The following is a 20778-nucleotide window of genomic DNA, read 5'->3' as shown; positions in this document are numbered from 1 at the left end:
ATAATCTGTTGGCTAAATTATGGTTTCAATCAGAGCGTTGGTCCGCCTGGCCGGACTCAAATTACATGTGATATCCATTTCAGGATTTTCAGATTACGCCGAGTGAACACTCGTTTGCTTTTATTTTATTCAGTAGCGTATTGGCTCGACCTGGCGTTATTGTTCTGCCACCGAGTAACTTTTCTCTAATATAAACAAAGCGACTTAAAGATGTTTCAACTTTGAGCGAAGTGATTTAACTTGGGACATGTTGGCGACCTATTGAACAAATTACAGAAAGTTGTTTCCTTAGTTGCAGCCGGTGTTCTAACAACTTAATGCTCCACTATAGTCGGAATAGAGACATATACATGTCTGACTTTGTGACTCAAAGTCACGTCACAAACACCGAAACTTTATTAGCACTTAGTCGGGGAGGATTCTTTTAATTGGAACTTAGTTTGGCGCTTTTGCCAACTTTCTTTGATTACGTTTTAAATGTTTAAGAGTTTTCTTCGCTTAATTATATCTCTTGTTTGAGATCGAGGATTGTTCGCGCGTTAAAAACTTTAATTTCAACATTGGCACTTTTTATCATACAAATCATTTAAGTTTGAACGGTTTTCCGATATCGCCATTATCTACCGATTCGAATATCATTCGCTTGTGCTAATATTAACCCTCCGCTCTGATTTATAGATAATAATTAACTACGGTAAACATAAAGAGCAGAAATCAACAGCTAGACTTGATATACTTTGTAGTGATATTTACTCTAATATAATATAACTATTATATTGTCTTTACCACAAGAGAGAGTCTTATTATTACAAATTTCTTTAAACGTCTACTTTTTACAAAACAAAATCTAGCTAAAATTGATAAAATTGTTCTTTGCTATCACTGTGTAATACTACAAGATTTGAAAAAGTATCATTTTTTCTTGTTTTTTTAAAAAGGTTTGATTTATTGATACGTAATAGCGTTGCAGCTTCAAAGACAAAGGAAATTGGATTTTATCAAAAAAAATAGTTTCAAAATCCTTACAGAAAGAATTACTTTTTATTCTTCGACACTGTCAAAATTTACGGTTTTTCTCCCGTGTAAGGAAGTTTTGACAACTGTTTGGCATTTCTCAATAGGAAACGTCAGATTATTTTTAACAGATTTAAAGCAAGTTTAAGCCTTATTGAGTCTAATTCGAAGAATAAAATGTTGTATTCAACTCTTTTGAGTGTAAATCGGACGCTTTATTCCACCTCGTGGATGATAAACCACTCGTTATACTCGTGGTTTAATAACCCACTCCGTGAAATAATCCGTCCCATTTACACTCAAACTCGTCGAATAAATAACTATTATCGTAATTTGAATTTAAGCATGATATATCAAAAAATAAAAATCATATGTTTTTTTATTAATAATAGAGTTATAAAATTTTACTAAAGTATTCACAAGCAAAGTAATTTCGTAATTCGAGCAGGTAAATTAGAAGAAAGATTGACAAAGTATTGTTTGAAAGCCCGTTAAATTCGTAACGTATTTTCTCGATCAGTTTATAAGAATCCGAGATAAACTTTAAATGCTCGATAAAATAGTTTTAAGTGCAATTCCAGATCTAATTAATTACATCTCTTGTGAAACCTCACCGTTTCATCTTGGTTGCTTGTTAACAAATTGAAAAACAACTTTACTCTAAATTGCACTCGTGAATTAATTTTGCTAGAGTGAAACAGGAGTTGCTTATCTTGAACTGCGCTTGTGACAATTGTGCTCAGATTATTCAAAGCTACTTTACCATCGTCATGCAACAAAATCCAAGCATGTGTTATTATTACACGTTGGGATAATTTGAAACGTGAATAACAAAGCTTAATGTATGATCAGAAAGGGAAAATGTTTGAATCATATCTGAAATGTCAAAGGGCTTGATTACAATATTCATTCATACGTAAAGTGCTAAATAGAGCTTAATTAAGGCAGGTGGAGTTAACGATTCTTGTTCGTTATTTTCGACCTAATTGTCAACAGAAATACCAAAAATAAATTATTGTATATTTTTGAAAAGACAACTTAGAAATTAATTACACATAAGGATTTTTAATCAAAAAACACATAATTGACGTAAAATTACTGTCTTTTGATGTTTGTTATAACTTATTTACTAGTTATTAATACAAATTTGGTGGATGCGCCGGGAAGGGCAAAAGTAATTTTTTATTGTTTCCAAAACTAAATATTTTTATTTGAAATAAATTTGTTGTTTTTTTTATAATGTCTTCACTCATTAAAATCTTGTAAACATAACTCGACTTTCGAAATATCTCGACCACGAGAAGAGAAAACGATTTAGAGAAAACATTTGCTGATGTCGTGACCTACATTATTCTTTAAACTTCTGACAAAACGATTTGAATCGAATATTAGGAGAGGTTCCTGTGGAGTTATTGAAAATGAGAAATCATCAATGATCCTATAGAAATATATAAACCCGATTTAAATTGTTTCCGTTGACACACATTGTTAAAAAATTGCTTCTTTTATATGTCTTAATCGAGCAAAATTGACTCAGTTTCTTTTCAAAGAAATCGTAAATAATTTATTTGCAAAACCTTGTTTTTTAGTCAAGACCACTTACCAAATACGAGCATGCTTTTAGTCCTGATGTCTTCGCTCTGGAGGGTTGATACCGAGCACGTATAGTCCCCGGAGAGGTCAGGAACGGCCTTAAGGATATGCAGGGCTCTGTGGACACTATTCGCATCGACGCTGGCGGCATATTCAAGATTCAAGCGATCTTTTAAAATGCCTAAACCTTGAGGCTTCAACGCTAAAATAACAAAATTAATTTTATTTTCAATTCAATCAAATTTTCTCACCAGGTATCCACTGATAGACTAGAGTTTTATTCTTGTTAAAATACCATTTAACAACGAGATCCTCTTCTGTGTCATCTAACGTAAAGTCACAGTCTAAAATTACAGGGGCTCCGTGCTTGATTACCTCAGGAACTTGCAATTTGTTGATTTTCACTCCTGTTCCAAAATTAATTGAAACTGAAAAAAATAACACGTGTAGAATGAACGTTGAATTTTAAGATAAACTTGTGGTAAACAAATTGCCCGTAGATTCTCGATAAATGCAGACGCTTAGTTAAAAAGTAAATTTACGACATCTTTAAATGCTGGGAGAGTATAAAAATAAGCCGTAGATAACAATTCTAGTGAAATAAAGACCATGAAGAATTACCTTAAGTACTCCCAAGTTGACTAACTGGCCTTGGGGTGTTGAATAACACAGATATTTCTTTTCCCCGTCGACATTACCGCGGTTAAAATATTTTGCATAACGAGGAAAATTTAATTTGCTTTATTTTTTTATTACAAATACATACTGAAACGTTAAATTAGTTCAGTCACCAGAACAAGTTTATTGCATTAAATATAATCTAGTACAATTTAATTCATTATTAAGTCTATAGAATAAAATTCACTTTTGATTTGGACTTCTATTAAAAACGAGTTGCTATTCTATTTTCTTATAGTGTTTTTTTTTGACTGGCAGTTTAATTTTTTTGTCAGAAAGTATAAGTGCCTCAAATAGACCTACTTTGAACAACTGATCTCATATGCTAATAGTTATTGAAATCACCACTTTCATAAATGGTACTCTTAATAAATATTCACAATAAATAACGTCCTTATTTACCAAACGCTTTACTTAGCTTTGTATTTATCTCTATTTAATACACTCAAATGTAATTTAGTATAAGTATTTGTCGCGATATACTTAAAACAATCTAATCCAATATTCCATGAATGTTTTATTTTGTCATTACACTTATTGCAATCTAAACCCCATTATGTTTTTGCTTCATCTTTAATTTATTTAGTTAACTAGAAAAAAATTGATCCGAGGACACTCTTAATGAATTAAACCGTCAAAACACTCCTATCGGGGAAAGTTCGTGTTTTTGTAATCCTACACACAACGACACTTCCGGTGAGATAGCGCTCTTAATAAACACCTAGAGTATCGACCGGAGGCATAACAGTCCAGACAGTTTGTGTTAAAAGGTTATATAAGCAAACATATAGGTTAAATTCAGCAGTCAAACAATTTATAATCTCTGGTCAGTTCTATACAAATTGTATTTCCATGAATGTAGAAAAAACAATTGGGTTTATGAATGCATGTGATATTCGAAAAACACAAAACGCACTTTTAATTGTTTGATGCAAAATGCACATATTTATGGAACTGTTTTAATTCCCAATAAGCAAAATACATCGTTAAAAAAATATCGACTTCAATGAATAACCAGGAATGAAATGAAAATGTTGCTCATTGACGAATGAATTGGCGATATGTAATAAACAACCAAAGAACTAAAAAGTACTCTTTCACTAACGGAAGATTACATTTTTGAGCTAAAACAAAACACGGAAAAAATTTCTGAACTGTAAAATTAATTAAAATTTAGGAGTAAAAACGAAATGAATGTGAAGAATTGAATTGCTGATTAATATTTAATAAACTCATAAAGTTTTAAGCGGTTTACACACTGATAGAACGAGTAAATATTTGCTACGACGTAAAAAACTTAATCACGAAATCTACTGGCGGCATCGTATTCGGTGAAATATAATTGCAAGTTTTAGTGGTTACTTATCGGAAATCGATACGCACATTCAATTTACTTGTAAAATAAAAGCTTTGCTGCAAGTTGTACATTTTATGTTGCCTGAAATAAATCTCATCCCTCTGAAACTAAATTAAGGACGTTATCGAGTTGACGTTTTTCAGCGTTCGTCCTGCATAATATCCCTGAAGGCTCCATTGACAGTGATACCGAAAGAGTGGCTGTCGAATGAGATCATTCCGATTAAATCGACTTTCATTTTAAAAACCCAAATCAGTTTAGGAACGATTGTTTTAATTATTCCTGGCGGTGTAAACAATACGTATAATAATAGCAAAGCAAGGATTTTGGAGCATTAAGCCCGGCATTATTATAGCTTTTATATGGAATTAACCTAGTGGAAAGGCTGTATCGAAATAATTACGTTCAATTTCACACTCACCTCGTTCCTAATAACGAAAACGTACAGTGTGTTACTTTGGTATCCAAGGGAAAGAGATAACCGAGCTGTTACTCACCGGTCTATTCATAGAGGATAGCGTTGATTAAATGAACAAAGGACCTAAACTAGATCGATGCTATCCACGGAATTATCGCTCTTGCGCCAGAAAGAAAATTTACAGAAGAGCAAATCGACGATTTTTCATTTTACTTTAAACTGACGCTTTCATAAGAACCATAACCTAGATAGGGGGTAATTTAAAAAGCTTTCTAACGAAAAAAATAATTTATAGTGTCGAGACTTGACAAGTTATTGCATCGGCTTTAAGAATAATATCAAAAATCTGTTTTTATTATAATTGAAAAATTCGAGGTCAACGTTTGATAAATGTCGTCAAAATTCGGATTTTCAAAATGACGTTTTTATGAGCCCATTAAATATTAATAATTGAGATATTTCTTCAAAGAGACGTCGGAAATAAATAACCCCGACACGCAATATTTACGTGTACAAATATGTAGACCAAGTAAAATTAACTAATATTATGAACACATAAGTTCAAATTTTGTGCGAATAAAAATCGAACTATGTAGCAAAATTCCCTGTTGAGAGTACTTCAATTTATAGATATCCACACCTCCCACATCAGATAAAAGATAGGCATCGGCTATAACTTGAAACTTATGCCATAAACAAATCAACTGAAACATAAGCGTGAAATATGAAAAGGTGTTGTGTTTCTCCTTTATATAAAGCTCTAGAAGATTTATAAATATAACACGCTGGTCAACTAAATTTACGTTTAAAATCAATATCGAAAGATAAAGATGAGAAAATCTCTTGACAAATAATTTCACATTCCTTTTTAAGCTTGGAAGATTGATGGCTTTTAGCATTTCAGTTATTATTTTTTACTCAATGCTTAAATCTTTAACGTTTTTTCGTGCGCAATTTTCTTGACGGATTATTTAAAATACTGCCGGGAAGAAATTAATTGAGCATCATTAATTATATTGGATAATAGCCATTTGACATGGTATTTTTAATTTTTGCTTGGAAACTTGTAAACAGTGTAAAGAAATTTTTAACGTTGTTTAAAGGCTTCTTACAATTATTGACTAATAAAAAATAATGAAAAAAATTTGTCGCTGGTATTGCATTCACCAAATCACGCTTCAGATATTTATTCGGGATTTTTCCTAATTTTGCTACAGCGGTTCTTATTGCTTTTCTTGCACGTTTTCAGTTTATTTGTTGAGCAACTATAAAAGTCTTCAATAATCTAACTTAATTTAGAGTGTCGAAAACAGTCGATTTAGAACAAAATGGGCTATTTTCTTTTTATATTAATTAGACAACTTAATATAACAGCAATTTAATTACCTACTTGCTAACTAAATTTTTGATAAAACTTAAATGTAAGTTTCCAATATGATACAAAATGGATATAAACAAATATTTAGTTTTTTTTTAATGTACCTAATTCAAAAATATCTTCTTGTAGAATGCGTTTTCAGCAGCAATTAGCTTGTAGTTAATGAATGAAACTCAGTCTGTCAGTAATAACCACATTATGATGCCATAAAATGTTCATTTCATTTAAACTTTTATTGTTTGTATAAATTATCACCTCTTTTTTAGTTGATTTGACTTAATTTGTTTAATCAATATTTTTTAACTAAATACTAAAATTGCTTTTAAATTTGTAAAAAAAACTTAAAAATTTTGGTGGAAAATAAGCCACTATACAAAACAATAGATACTTTTTATTTTGCGGTATTGTATATTAACATTTTGTAATTAAATTTTCGTAATGGGTAGGTAAATTCGTTTCTTACTTATTACCGAGTTCGAATATATTTTTGATGAAAGAGTTGAACTTTTGTTTTATTAAAAATTTTCAATACGTTTCATAATTTAATTAAAAAATTAAATTTATGTATTGGAACGGAATTTTAAACTGCAGTGTAATCGATTGTAGTGTTGGTTTAAAATGCATGAAAATTAAAGAATTTTATATTTGAACGTCAAGTATGTGAGTTATTATGTTCAGGTTGAACGGTATTTAATTGCAGGAGGCATAATAATTCCCCTTGTTGCTATTATTGCAGATTGCGTGTGAAGTTAATGAAATTTTTTTGTGATATCATCGGCGAACCGGAATAGAAAATATAAAACGTCGGTGACGTGCATCATAGGAGAAAGACCGGATTTTCCCGGTCCCTATTAACCCGAGCATATACTTAGCAGAAAGCTACCAATTTGACGGTGCATATCTGGTCTTTAGATTACACCGAGCATGTTATCCGTAAGCTAGAGACTCGATTACCATATGTAAATATGCAAATAGTTTGTTGTTTAATAAGCTGCAGCGATTCACATGCACAGCTTGTCTTTCCTCCGGTCGGACGTCCCCTTTGCCTTGTCCCAATACCAACTAATTAGAATATATTCGGATGGATAGAGGAAATTTGCTTATATTAGAGGGTTTGTTTCGCAAGACATGTGTGGAATCTAAAACAGGAGACGGAGAAACGCCGCGTGAATCTATTAACTCCACCGTTTCACTTAGTTACTTCCGGCCTTCAAGGAACTCGTTTCACACTTTAAACCCCGGAGACCGGTTCAAACTACAGCACTGATATTTAAATTAACAACCAACTTTACGAATTGTCAAGTGCTTTGCTCAATCTTCTATAATATACAAATTTATTGCGAAAAGAGAACCACAAAAGAGAACTCAAATCAAAAAAACGCAGTATTACCAAATGCAAAAACTACACATTTGAGCATAAAAACGAGGTACTTGAAAATATGTAATATCTCATACCACATTTTATTTTTACAAAATCACAAAAGATACGGCAAATTGCCTGTGTTTCAACAAACATTTTATTAAAGCGTCAGAACTTTACTTTATTAAAAAATCTCACAAACAAACAATTATTTTATTTATTTTATGAAAATTTTTAAAACTTAAAAATTATCTGAAAGGTGGAACATTTCAAAATAAAGATAACACCGATAGACAAATAATATAAAGTTACGACAAATTATTGCAAATATAAAATATGTCTTAAAATATTAATAAAAAATTATTCAAAAAACCCTGTATTTATTTTTCTGATCCAACGGTTTTCAGTTTTAATCATAGTCATTTATTATACAAGATGATAAAATTGAGTTTTATCTCGAAAAGATAATGAAAATTTTATCATCGTGTTCAATATTAGTATATTACATAACGAGCACGGAAAGTGATAAATAACGCACAAGCGGGAAAGTTGCGCACGAGGCGTCAGCCGAGTGCAGGCAATACCGCGAGTGCGTTAGACACATTCCTGCTAGTTTTGTACACTATTTTTCCTACGACCATAATTATTTTTTTTTTATAATGGATACGTTGAATAACGATTTATTTTTTATAATGGATACAAAAAATACGTTAAATGAAAAAATACAAAACATTCAAGTGTGAATTGTGCGTTAGATTTCTAACACACAGCGCGAAAACAAATCGCACAGGTTTCTGACCTCGTACGATATTGTCAATTCTCGCGCATATGTAACTGTGCGTTATGATCTAGTGTCGTATATGGTCGTAGGAAAAAAAAATTATTCAATCCTCATTAATTTTGTAGTCAATTTGGACGATTTTTATAAATGTCAAAGTAAAATTCAACAATGAGATCTAATGTCAAAGATCGTTGGCAACTAACAACCGCAGATATACAACAATGGATGTATTTTTCTATCATCTAGACGATAAAATTTCATTTTAACATGAAGAAAAGAGTAGATAAAATTTAATTTTAACATAGAGGATTGAATAAAAGTAATTTGTTTGCTACTTTATTGCTTTTCCATTAGTATAATTTAAAAAAAGCAAGAAAATTGAATTATTTGTTGATATGAGATTATTTTTTGCTTTTTAAATATAAAATATTAATAAAATGTGTTTAATTTTACTCTCCATAATTAAGTCTTTTTTTTAATTAAAACATATCCAGCTTATGAAAAAAAATGTTTGCATAGATGAACACTTTGAACAAGTAAAGACACAGAATAAATATCCTTATTTGCCTCTAGCTATTTTTAGAAGTCGCGTTTATACAAATTTTGCAATAAATTAAAATTTCGTCGTTCTTGTGTTCGGCCTGGAAATCTAGAGTGTTGTGTGTACACTTGAAGCTACAACATTTCAAAGGTATTGAGTTTGTCTGACCAGCCACAACCTGATTTACAAGCTAATGTAGAGCTAATGCATGTTCCAACTAGCTTTTATAAAGTCAATACTTTATTCTTTCCTTTCTTCTTTTATCGTCAAAGAGAGCTGAATATAGCCATGGTCTTGTTAGATCTACGACAGCCCTGACCTTACTTCGCTCAGTTTGTGAGGCTTGTTTGAAACGCACTTGGAAACTCATGTCCGAATACTTGAGTTGCACTTTGTTCTTTTTAGTTCGCAAGAAATCGAAATGAAATTATAAAATTTCTTGTAAGAATTTTTTAAGTTTTGTCGGAACTCAGTTATCAACTTTTTGCAATAATAGTACACTTTTTTAAATTAATTTAATTTTATTTAGAATAGTTTTTTAGTTTATTACTAATTCAGGAAATGTTGAAAGTGTCTTCAGCTGTAATCTATTTACCAAAAGCGTATATTCGATTTTTCAATTACGTTTTTCCACATTAGTTGCCCCAAATGTTTATTTTTCGATATTCACATTAACAGCAAAGTACCCTAAGCAATCAATGAAAAAACAAATCTATATGAATTATCAACAAGTAAAAAATAAATACATTGCATGAGTGAAAAAGATCACTTATTTATTTATAACGAAACTCCGATATATGGTATAATGGAAAAGTGAAACATTAATGAGAAACTGCTTGTCCGGCGTGATGAAAAAATGAAAATTCTCTTAATGCCATTACGTTCAGTAAATATTGTCGGAAGGTTTTGCGCACAGATGACTAAATTAACGACAATAATTTATGCATGAAACGACAATTTGTCGTTGGCCCATGTATTTTATATTTATGAAATGTAAACAGCCGAGACATGCAAGTACTTTCATATTCTTTTTATTTACTTGAACATATGAGTATTTATTCAGAGTCGTGAAATATTTTAATCAGTGCTATCTTTCGTCAAATGTAACGGCACATTAATATCCGTTACTGAATATTCGTTCAATAAGTTAGCAGGTTACTTATTTCATTTCTGGATGGTTTTATCGCATCAAAGAATTTGATAAATGTTTGGATACTACGGAAAGCCAGACGCAATTAAAACGCATCACATATTTTCTGGGTTAATTATTTTTATTATGATAAGGTAAATAAATAAATGACAAGTCGTGTCCAACATTGTAGTTCATAATCGTTATAAAGTTCATCACTCTAAACAATCCTGAAATGTAATCGAATCAAAATTTTAATAAGTAACTTTATCAATAAACTTCCTGTTATTACAATTTATCCTGGCACAAAACAACCTACTACGTAATTTACACAGTTCGTCAGTTAATTTGGTTACAACTACCTTAATTTGTACACTTAAGCAAACCACCTTGTTTGTTTATTGACTTGTACGAATTAACTAGCTTAATTTACCTTTACAATAACTGAAATTTATATCTTTTGCTTCTAATGAACAGTCTGAAACAAAATTACAGTGAAAACACAAAACTGTTTTTGCAGCTTTACAAAGACATATTTATTCAATATTGAATATTTAGATATTAAAAGAAATATTTTATTTTATTTTTTTTTAAACTTAAACAGTTTCGAAGGCAATACATTTAACTCGATGCATAACAAACCTTATAGCTTATTTCATTGTTACTATTTACTATTTATATGACCTGGTACAAGTATGATCATATAACTTAAATATTCAGAACATCATGTAAAGCTTTAAACACATAAATGTGTTTTTCCGCGATTAGACTCTATTCGATTATTTACTACATCTGTTTCCAAGACAGTAAGTTGTATTTACTAGTTGCTAACCCAAACTCGTCGGTAAGTATTTTGTTTATTGTTGCTAACTCGGTAAGCATTAAAAAAAACTAACAAAAATCAATCGCGCAAAAAATGTTGCTCTTCCTCCAAACAATTGTCTTCGATCGGTAAAGTGTCCTTAGCGTTCTTGATGCTTAATATAAACACTATTTATGCTTCGTGTATTATTAGCATCGGTTAATACTCTAAACTATTGTGTATTTATAAACCGGGATTTCGGTCCAGTCTATAAACCAAGAGGATTAGTCGTAAAAGTCCTTGCTAACCTTGAAAACTTTTAGGACTCCCCGATCGGCTGTTTAGGCTTAAGGTGATTTGAAAAATAAAAAATTCTTCCGTTCTTACAAATTTAATAAAGTCAAATTGATTCGGTTTTTAATTAAACCGGTGCACCGCAAACATAAAATCGATTACCAATCCCATCGGACAAGCCGAGCCGAATGATTTAGAAAGATATTACATGAATTTATGGACTATTACTTATGGTAGAAACACGCGTTCCAATCAATTTATTAAGCGTACATTGTACATCAGACCGTACTGTACATTAAATTCGTAACAATAAATTGGAATCTGTTTAATTTAAATCATGCACGGTATCGGGCTTCCTATTTTCCGGTCATAACTGCTGGTGTTGCTCTTGTCGATGCGGTCGTGTCATGCACATTATATTCACGATAGGCGCACACACTCCAAGAATAATATCTGAAGCGTTGGCAGGAAAGTTGACTGCTGGAGGCGACGTTTTATATCAATATTATAAAACTCACGAGGGCACGAAGTAATCAGTGATCGCTATGTTGTGTTTGCTTTTCATAAAATTTTACGTGGGAGACTGAAAACGGATATTCACCGATACAGATTTCTAAAAAAGAATTAATAGGTTTTTAAAAGATTTTAACTGTTTAACGAAAAGCTCACAAAATCAAATCTATTTAGTTAAAATTGCATTTTTTTTATTAGGTAGGTATAATAATGGTTAAATTATTTTATTTAAAACATTTAGTTAACTATGCTTAGTTTAATATTTTTTTGGTAAATTATTAGTAATACAACAACTAAATAAGCTGACAGGAATTAAATGTATATAATTATTGACAAAAATCAAAGCAATTTTGTATTAGTAAATGTTTTAACAAAATACCCAAAAGTTAACATTTTGTAAAATTACTTATCCCCATAACAAAAACAAAATTTTGTAATTATAGAAAATATTTAATTAAACTCTATAAATTCGTAATGTAGATAAAACACAAATGGTGTAATTAAAATAAACTACAGTAAATCAATGTCATTCAATTAGTTTTCAAATGTATAGGATTAATGCTGATTATTAAATGTCATTACATTAAATACAATATTTGCATTTATTTTGAAAAATGAGTATTATAATTAAGGTTAAACAAAGCATAAAAATTTAATTTTTTGCTCTGCTATTGCTATAAATAAATGACAAGGTTGTTTTAAAGTACTAGAAAAGAAATATATTTTTTTAATATTACTTCTTTGTCGCCATCTACGTTCAATTTATTACTTACAGTGCTGACAGTGCTTTCAAAGCGAATCTTCAATGCGTAGAAATTCTAACAATTGTCACTTTCTGTTGTCGACGACTTTAATGAAAATCGCAGTCTCGAGAATTAATCCAATGGTAATGTTCAACTTTTCAGAATCAAACCAATTGGAATAAGGAAACTAACTGAAAGAATACCAAACAAATATAAAATTTTCCGCATTATACGATTTTAAATCACGCCATCAAATTATCGTAACTAGAATGTAAAAATTAAAACCAAAAACAGTATTTCAGATTTTTCATTTGTCTCCATGAATGAAAACTTCACAACAATAGCAAAGCTGTGTTGAAACTGAAATAATAAACCTGCTTTGGTTTTAGAATTACTGAAAACAAATCAGGTTTATCCTAAAAGTTTCTAAAACATCATGCGGCATTGTAATTTAAAACAACATGTGTTAGCTGGCCAAATATTCAAATGTAGTTTTAAGAAGTGTTTTATCACATTTCTGATTTTATCCGTAATCTTTGTCTTTAGAACAAGTATTGTTCGAAGGTAATTGGCGAACTAAGGACATTCAAGGCGGAAAACGAGGTCAGCGTCGCTCGTCAAAGCTATAAGATCTGAAAATCCACCTACAATTTGCGCCAGAACACTTTGTTTTTACTGGTCTCAAGTATGTAATTCTTATAATCACTGAGAGGCTTTGCTGCCCTGCAGCGGCAATTACACCTTTTAACTTTTGAATTGCTTTGGAATATAAAACTTTAAAACGTTTTGTTTAATTTGAAAAAAAATGAAACATTTGTTTGGATAGCTCCGTTCCGGCGCATCCACCAGAAACCTAACTGTTCGTCCCATCGATTTATCCTGTTACACGTTGATCCTCGTCGACTTTTCTGCTAAATAAAGTATGGTTTTTCGTTGAGAAAAAAAGCGTTTCTTGCGCAAAGCCTATGGAAAATTCAACGAACTGCTGTAATATCAACAGTAAATAAAGGCGAAGAATACCGATGCAGGAAGCAGACATTAGACAATAAATCAGAGCGGTTATACTCCAGAGAGACGGAGGCGTATTACCGAACCTCCGGGGAGCTCGGTTTCACTCTATGTCGTGTCCACTAACACAATTTAGAAGTGAAGGTATCGATTATACCCTAAACCAAAGTCGAGATGGGAATTTATAGAACTTTTCTCACCACTCGGACCATTAAAAATTTAACCGACAACAAAAACAACTCCGAAAAGGAGAAAACAACAATTTAGTGTGTCAATTAAGAGGAGATGCGGGGTTATTAATTGCTACTTCGTGTTTTATCTTATTAAGTAAATTTTGAGACGATCTGGCCCATTTTATTTCAAGGAGTTAATTTATATTGATTGCAACGAATATTGTGAAATATGAGGTAATAAACATGCGAAGCTAATAATAATTTATTATTAGCATCAGGCGAATTTGTAATGAAACATCGTAAACATATCACAATAATTCTGTGTTTTCAGGCCGGTCAATACTGTTATCTGTCGGACTCTATCACTCTTCGAACATCAAAGCCAAAGCAAAATAAAAATTTTAAATACATTTTATGAATTAACAATTTTGTGCACTTAATTCGCACCTTAAAATATTTTTCTTCCTATTCTTATTCTGCCAATTAGAACTTTGCCCTTAGAACAAATCTCAATTCTAGATTATTTACTGGAATCGTTTGGAAACGAGATAATTGATGAGAAGTGCCAGTTCCCACCCTTGTATTTTAAATGATATGTATGAATTTTAAACCAACTTTAATGCGATCAATGTCACTGTCTTTTAAGCAAAAACTTGTCTTATTAATTAATGTTTTTTATTGAAAATAAAAATACACATGAACAATAGAAATTAAAAACCATTTTGAGTATTTAAGATTAAAAGTGGTTAAATTTATTATAAAGTGACAACACAATTAAAATTATCATTTTGGAAGCCGGCGACAAAAGTGCGTTGATTTATTGTTTTCCGGATAATAACCCAAGCCAAATTGAAATATTTATGAAGCAGCAATGCGTGGAAGATTATCAACCTCCGAGATGCAATATTTGTGAAATACAAATAAGCAAAAAACGCGTTGGTCACATAAAAAGAATATTTAAGCGTTTGAAAAAGCACTCATTTCTGCCAGAGTTCAGCATTTGCATTTGACATAATTTTTCACTAGCGTCCACCGTTAAATCCACTAACCTCATGTCAACTGGATTTATAAAATATTCTCTTTGATCTTGCACAACCAAGTTTTATTTATTTATGATAAGCTTTTGTTCTTGTCGAGGTCTTTGCAATTACAGCTTTTCTGAAGGGCGTACTCATTACATATCCTCAGGCATTTAAAGAAAATGTATGTACGTTCGTAGGAGGTTTGCTTCTTTATTATTGGGCAAATTTTAAGCCGGCAAAGCGCTTTCTTGCAAAGAAACCACTTGGGGGGTTATTAATTAAAAATGCCACAAACACGAAACCGGCTTTAGAGAGGTCCGCGTGTTTGCCTTTGATGCATGTTTTCATTGTAATCCACATTGCCAAAAGATGAATATTTTCAAATTTAACGATTAAACAACAACTGTTTTGATTTCAATTTATTAGGAACTAGGTAAACATTTTGTAAATGAAAAAATGCATATTTTGCTGTTAAAAATTTGTAAAACTCGTTAAATTGTGAGTTTATTTGCAAAAAAAACACTTCGAAAAAGCTTTTAGTACATTTTAAACTTATTGTAATCTCTAAAAACGACATTGCAAAAACCGAATTAATTTAATCTTGTTTTACAGGATAACTAAGGTTTATTGTTTAAGTTGTCAACAAATGTTTGATTAAATACATTTTTGTATTTTACAATTCTGCAACAAAATTTTTCTTATAAAACATTGATCAATATGATACTACGGCTGTTCCAGATTACAGTGAATTTTAAATTAAACTCATAATTGGCAACAAAATGGACCAGTTGCATTATTAATTCAGTTTACTTACGTTAAACTTGACAAAGTTGCCAAGTTGTACAAAATTTCATCTTGCATATCATTTCAAAGCTGTAAAATATTTACGTCCCTAAAAAGGAAAATCCGCAACTGACAGAGCACAAAAGATTAATTAATCGCCTGCAAAATTTTCGTGAAATGAATATTTTTTACTAGGCTTGAGATGACAAAAATTTGAATTTTTAAGACTTGTGGGTTTCACAGGTAATTGCAATTTCTTAGGGTTTGTACGATCACATTTTTCTTAAACCAAGAATACAGGTAGGCAGTGAATACAAAATTTATAACGGTTTTTAAGGCACTTGAACCATACGATTTCATACGACGATATTTTTTTCCTAATAATTACGGCTCTTAAAAACAAAAATATAAAGAAAATAATATTTATAAAAATAAACGTTATACAACCAATTCAATAAGCTTATAGCAAAAACAAACTAATTTCAGTAAATAATTTCCATAAACGAGTAAAACAGGAAAATCCACTCCGATGCATGACACGATGTAACGAAGTCTGAACATTCACCATTTACAATAAATTTGTTATTAGGACTAACATTAATGTCAAAATGTTTCAGAATCAAACAAATAAATTGTCGAGAATTGAATAATTTTTATGTTTTATTTACTTACTTATTACTATATTATATTATTATAATTTTTATATTATATTTACTTACTTAGTATTAAGGCAATTATTCATTAAAATAAATTATTTTTTATTTTATTGTAGAACTCTGCTGGAGATCTTATATCGTTTGTTACTAATGTTTGATAGATATTATAACGTAGTGACTACAATGTAATAAAAATATTAATGGTTCGAAAAGCACGACACAAGTGGAACGAATCAGATTAGAACGTGACAATAGACCACCATTGTACAGATATACGTTTTGCTCTTTTAATAAAATACTGACAATGCAAGTTTCCTAATTGTACAAAAGTGGTAAAAAATATGACATAACATTACTCTGTAGAACGAAACACGATCAGCAAGCCAAAAAACTAACCTCAATATACGAGCAAAATAGAAATGGTCTCAATAAGTAAAACCGTAAGAAACCAATAGTCAATTTCATATCATCACGGAAATAGAGAAATTACAAAAAAGCTAAAAGTATCACAATATTAGTTTTCATCCTTTCATGGCTGGTCCGTTTCGACTCAACAAGAGTACAAAGTGTTACAAGATTGTAGACGTGACTTGATGACAAAACGAGTTTGATATGTTTCACCCACATGGTTCCTTTCCTTCATTTATAAATATGTATGACAGGCCAAATGTAGCCGGGACACAAAGGACCTAACATAAATAAATTCTTCATTGCATTATACTCGTGAAGCTCTTGAAAAGGAGAACTGACGTGATGTCCTTACTTCATTTATAAATAAAACTTTCACGAGCGAATTTTTCTTTTTGTTACGGAATGCTGCGGCGTTTTGGAATCCCAAGAAAACATAATAAGATCATGCCAGGAATTTTGTTTTATGTAGAAATATAGAAATTAATAAACAAGAAATATTTATTCAGATATTTTGGTTGAAGACAGCAAAATTTTCAGGTAGTAATTAAAGATTTTCTAATTTGTGCTTGTAATCATAATAATTATACTAAATTTAAACTTTTAACGTTAGAAGCAAGCTTAGAGTAGTAAAGAAAATAAAAATGTAAACTTAATGTTTAGTTTAAAATTAATAAAAACTTAGCTTTTGCCGAGTGAAGTATCACGTTCGAGTAGTTTTTATCTAAATTCCCGCTCAGTATTTCCTTTGTATGCATTTTTTCATTGTCAGCTTTGTAGTTTCTGTCAATAAATCATCGGAATATGGTAAAGGGTTGTTTTGAACAAGAATTTAAATAAATAGCGAGTCTACAAAGAATGACAAGATGAATAAAACGCGATGCAGGAAGCCGGTCTAGGTGAAAATAACGAAGGCAGTTTTGATTCCTTTGTCTGTCCTTAACTGTAAAAATATCGCCGCAGGTTGCAGATCTTAATCTTTTTAATCATTTCTTCTCATTAGTGTGTAATGAGGGGGATGATGATATATTTAGATAAAATTTTGTAGCGTCTGGTAAAAAGGCCTTAGATTTATTATCGTTTCCGTTCTTTTGCTTCGCTTCTAACGTGATTCCTTTTTTCAGACCCCCTTGAATATTTTAATTATTTCAGGCGCGGTCTTAACAGGATTCTTAGCATTGCCAAACCGTAATAAAAAAAAATAGATACGATAATGCACGACTAATGATTTTCATCGATTCGATAATGAGACGGACGGTACCCAAACGTTTTCTTTAAGTAACGCAAGTAATAAAGTTCATTTGCAGGAATATCAAATTCTCTAAGCTATTCAGAAATGAACTTTTCTCACATTATTTCGCTAAAGCTTTGAAGCTCCAGTTTCAAGCGTTTCAACAAATTATTTTGTCTGTTTTATTCCATTTCAAAAAATATTAACGACAAAGGGCAAGTTTTTCATAACTGTGACACAAAAACGTTATGAGACTATCTAACTTTGAAATTTGTTTACATTTTGTTCTTTTGTGCACTTGTATAGAAGAGAACTTAACTTGGTTCTATAAAGCTAATTTGGAAGTATATTTGCAAATGGCGCCATTTACTCCAGTAACATGTGTTAAACATTAACGATATTACTGTAAGCTGGATAAAGTTGAAGCTAGTAATCAAAATAGTCACTAATTAGTTAAGCTCGCGTGTAAAATGTAGCTGAAGGTTTTAAGCCAGAGATCAAGATACCAGGTGCTCACATGTAGGGAGTGGTCGAGTGAAATGAACAAACATGGACATTATAGAGCAACTCATGACTCAATAATGAAAGGTCAGTGTATCATTATCGATGCGTTTTCGATTGATTTGCTAATAATATGTGATTAAATTTAGAGAAACACAACGTACACAAAATAAAGTAAAAAAGTTTCTCATCTCTGTTGTTTCTGAAAAAGAAAAAGTCTCTGAAGTGAATTTTGCAGATTCTTGCTTCACTAAAAAGTTTAATCTACCTGCACGAATATTTGTGCAAAAAAATTACAAGCAACCAACGCGCTTTTGAGCAGCTGATTTTGTTAGCATTATAAGCCAATTAATTTACACTATGTGAAAAAGTCTACGTAATGAGTCTCTTGAAATTTGATTAAGCTATAAAAACAATTTTATTAAGATGAAAAGCGTTCAGTATTAAAACATTTTTAAGTGCAATATTCTACATTGTTTCTAATTTGGGAAAATAGAGTTTTTATTCCAAACGTTTACGATTATTCTCAAAATTTTGTCCATCCAATATTGTAGGATATGGCAATACGACGTTGATGTAGCTACTTTAGAACAAGCAGACGCGGAAAAATTTTATTGGATCGTTGAGATAAGAACGCAAAGATCATTCTGATACCATCTTTAAGAAATAGGAATGTTACCGGCGATTACAAAATTCACACATGAAAAAAAATTTCATATTTTTAATTTTAGAAAGAAAGTTAAGTTTTACGACTTCTTAATCTCGGTCTTCATTTTGATTTTATTTGGCTAAAAAGTTCGTAAATTTTTGATTACAAAGTGCAGTTTATTGCTGTAGTTTCTACCAACCGTATTACAGAGAGCGCATATTTTTACATAATATAAGAGTCAAAAATGTATTTAGCGTTTACTGAGAAAACAAGATTTTGTATAAAAATGCAAAACAGCAGTGTTTTTATACTTTGATATATGCATTCTCCACGAAATGTTTAGTCAAACCAACATTCCATTTTTGCACAAAAACTGAGCTAATAAGTGATTCAAAGCTTCCCTACAAATTATATTTTTTTATTACACGACAAACTGATGACAAATTGATAATATCAAAATATGTCACATCTATAAAGTTTCCTTACAATTTTCTTAAAGAAATTATGAGACTGAATAAATTGGAAGTAAATTATAGCAATCTATTCCAATCTGTACTTATGTTTAATGTACAAGCGACTCTATTCTATTGCAAGATGATTAAATTTTTTATGTAAAATAACTGATATACTAAAGTACTATAAAAAAATTTATATACTCGTACTAATATAATTGATCAAAAAATACAATTTGTACCTTTATTTATTTAGATAAATCTAAAACACTTTTACGTTATTAAAAACACAATTTCATTTTAGTTTGTTGCTTTAACAGTTAAATAACTGTTTTTGTATTTAAACATTTTATTTATTAAATACATAGTACAGTATAATAAATATAAAACATAATCATAATCACATAAAAGAATAATAACCAAGTAAAACTTAAAATTCAATTACAAGGGTTTGAACCGAACTAAACATAAAGACAACACTGGAACTTTTATAAGTACTAAAAAAATCATGTTTCTCTATAAACTTTATTCTAGCAAGAAATTGTTATAACTTATAAATTAGAATATTTTGTAAAAAAATGTTTAATTTGTTCCACAACTATCAGAGGCTTAAAATAATAAAAAAGTTGTTATTGATTCTTTGGGAAAGTTTAATAAATCGAATCAGTCTGTGGAAATATCCCACGAGGCAACGTAGAGAATTCAAAGCAATACTGGAATAGGAGCGTGACCAACGGAATGATTAAATAATGGACGTTAGGTTATTTCATTAGGAAAGCAAACATGACAGTAATTCCAACAACCTTCCTTACCAGTAATGAAAAATATGGTAGAAATATGGCACAGACTGGAAACACTCATCATTTACAGGACACTCACATTCCTCTTTTACCATCAACACTCGACTTATCTTACATGCAAACCATTTTCATCGAGGAATTGACAAGTCTGATTGATTTTAAATTAGAACACGCTACCGAACGCACGTGTTCTCCCGTGTGATGAGTGATGACGCGATGTTCCGACGTCGGCGTCCCGACGCTGCAAACTGACGTCGAAAACTGAAACTTTGTCGACGCGAATCCGCTAACCAAGGATTTGTGACATGCGCCACTTGATACGGTTTTCCTACAATGTTTTGTTCTTTATTTAAGTTGGATAAATGTTGCTTGTGTTTTTATAATGCAAATTCAGAAGTGAGAAATGATGTCGAGATGGAAATTTACACTGGTTGCCTTTTGAACTAAGGAATCTTAGCGGAAATGGGTTGCGCTGTTTACAATTAATAAAGCGT

General features: G+C 30.9%; 1 protein-coding gene across 1 annotated transcript in view; it reads right to left on the bottom strand.

Annotated features, from left to right (window-relative positions):
• The window catches only part of LOC123003716, a 67996-nt gene extending 47464 nt beyond the window's left edge, over nt 1-20532 (bottom strand). Inside the window, exons 1-3 of the mRNA XM_044396674.1 lie at nt 20297-20532; nt 2859-3035; nt 2618-2809 (exon numbers count right to left, since the gene is read on the bottom strand). Of these exons, the coding sequence (XP_044252609.1) occupies nt 2618-2809; nt 2859-3035; nt 20297-20348 (421 nt within the window). The 5' untranslated portion in view covers nt 20349-20532. The remainder of the gene's footprint in view (nt 1-2617; nt 2810-2858; nt 3036-20296) is intronic.
• Nucleotides 20533-20778: the final 246 nt, after the last annotated feature.

The sequence above is a fragment of the Tribolium madens genome, unplaced genomic scaffold (assembly GCF_015345945.1).
Source record: "Tribolium madens isolate multiple individuals breed KSU strain unplaced genomic scaffold, Tmad_KSU_1.1 Scaffold_1;HRSCAF=32;Tcas5.2_LG8, whole genome shotgun sequence".
Lineage (NCBI taxonomy): Eukaryota > Metazoa > Arthropoda > Insecta > Coleoptera > Tenebrionidae > Tribolium > Tribolium madens.
The sequence above is the reverse complement of the archived record's forward strand: the minus strand, read 5'-3'. Positions and strand labels throughout refer to the sequence as shown.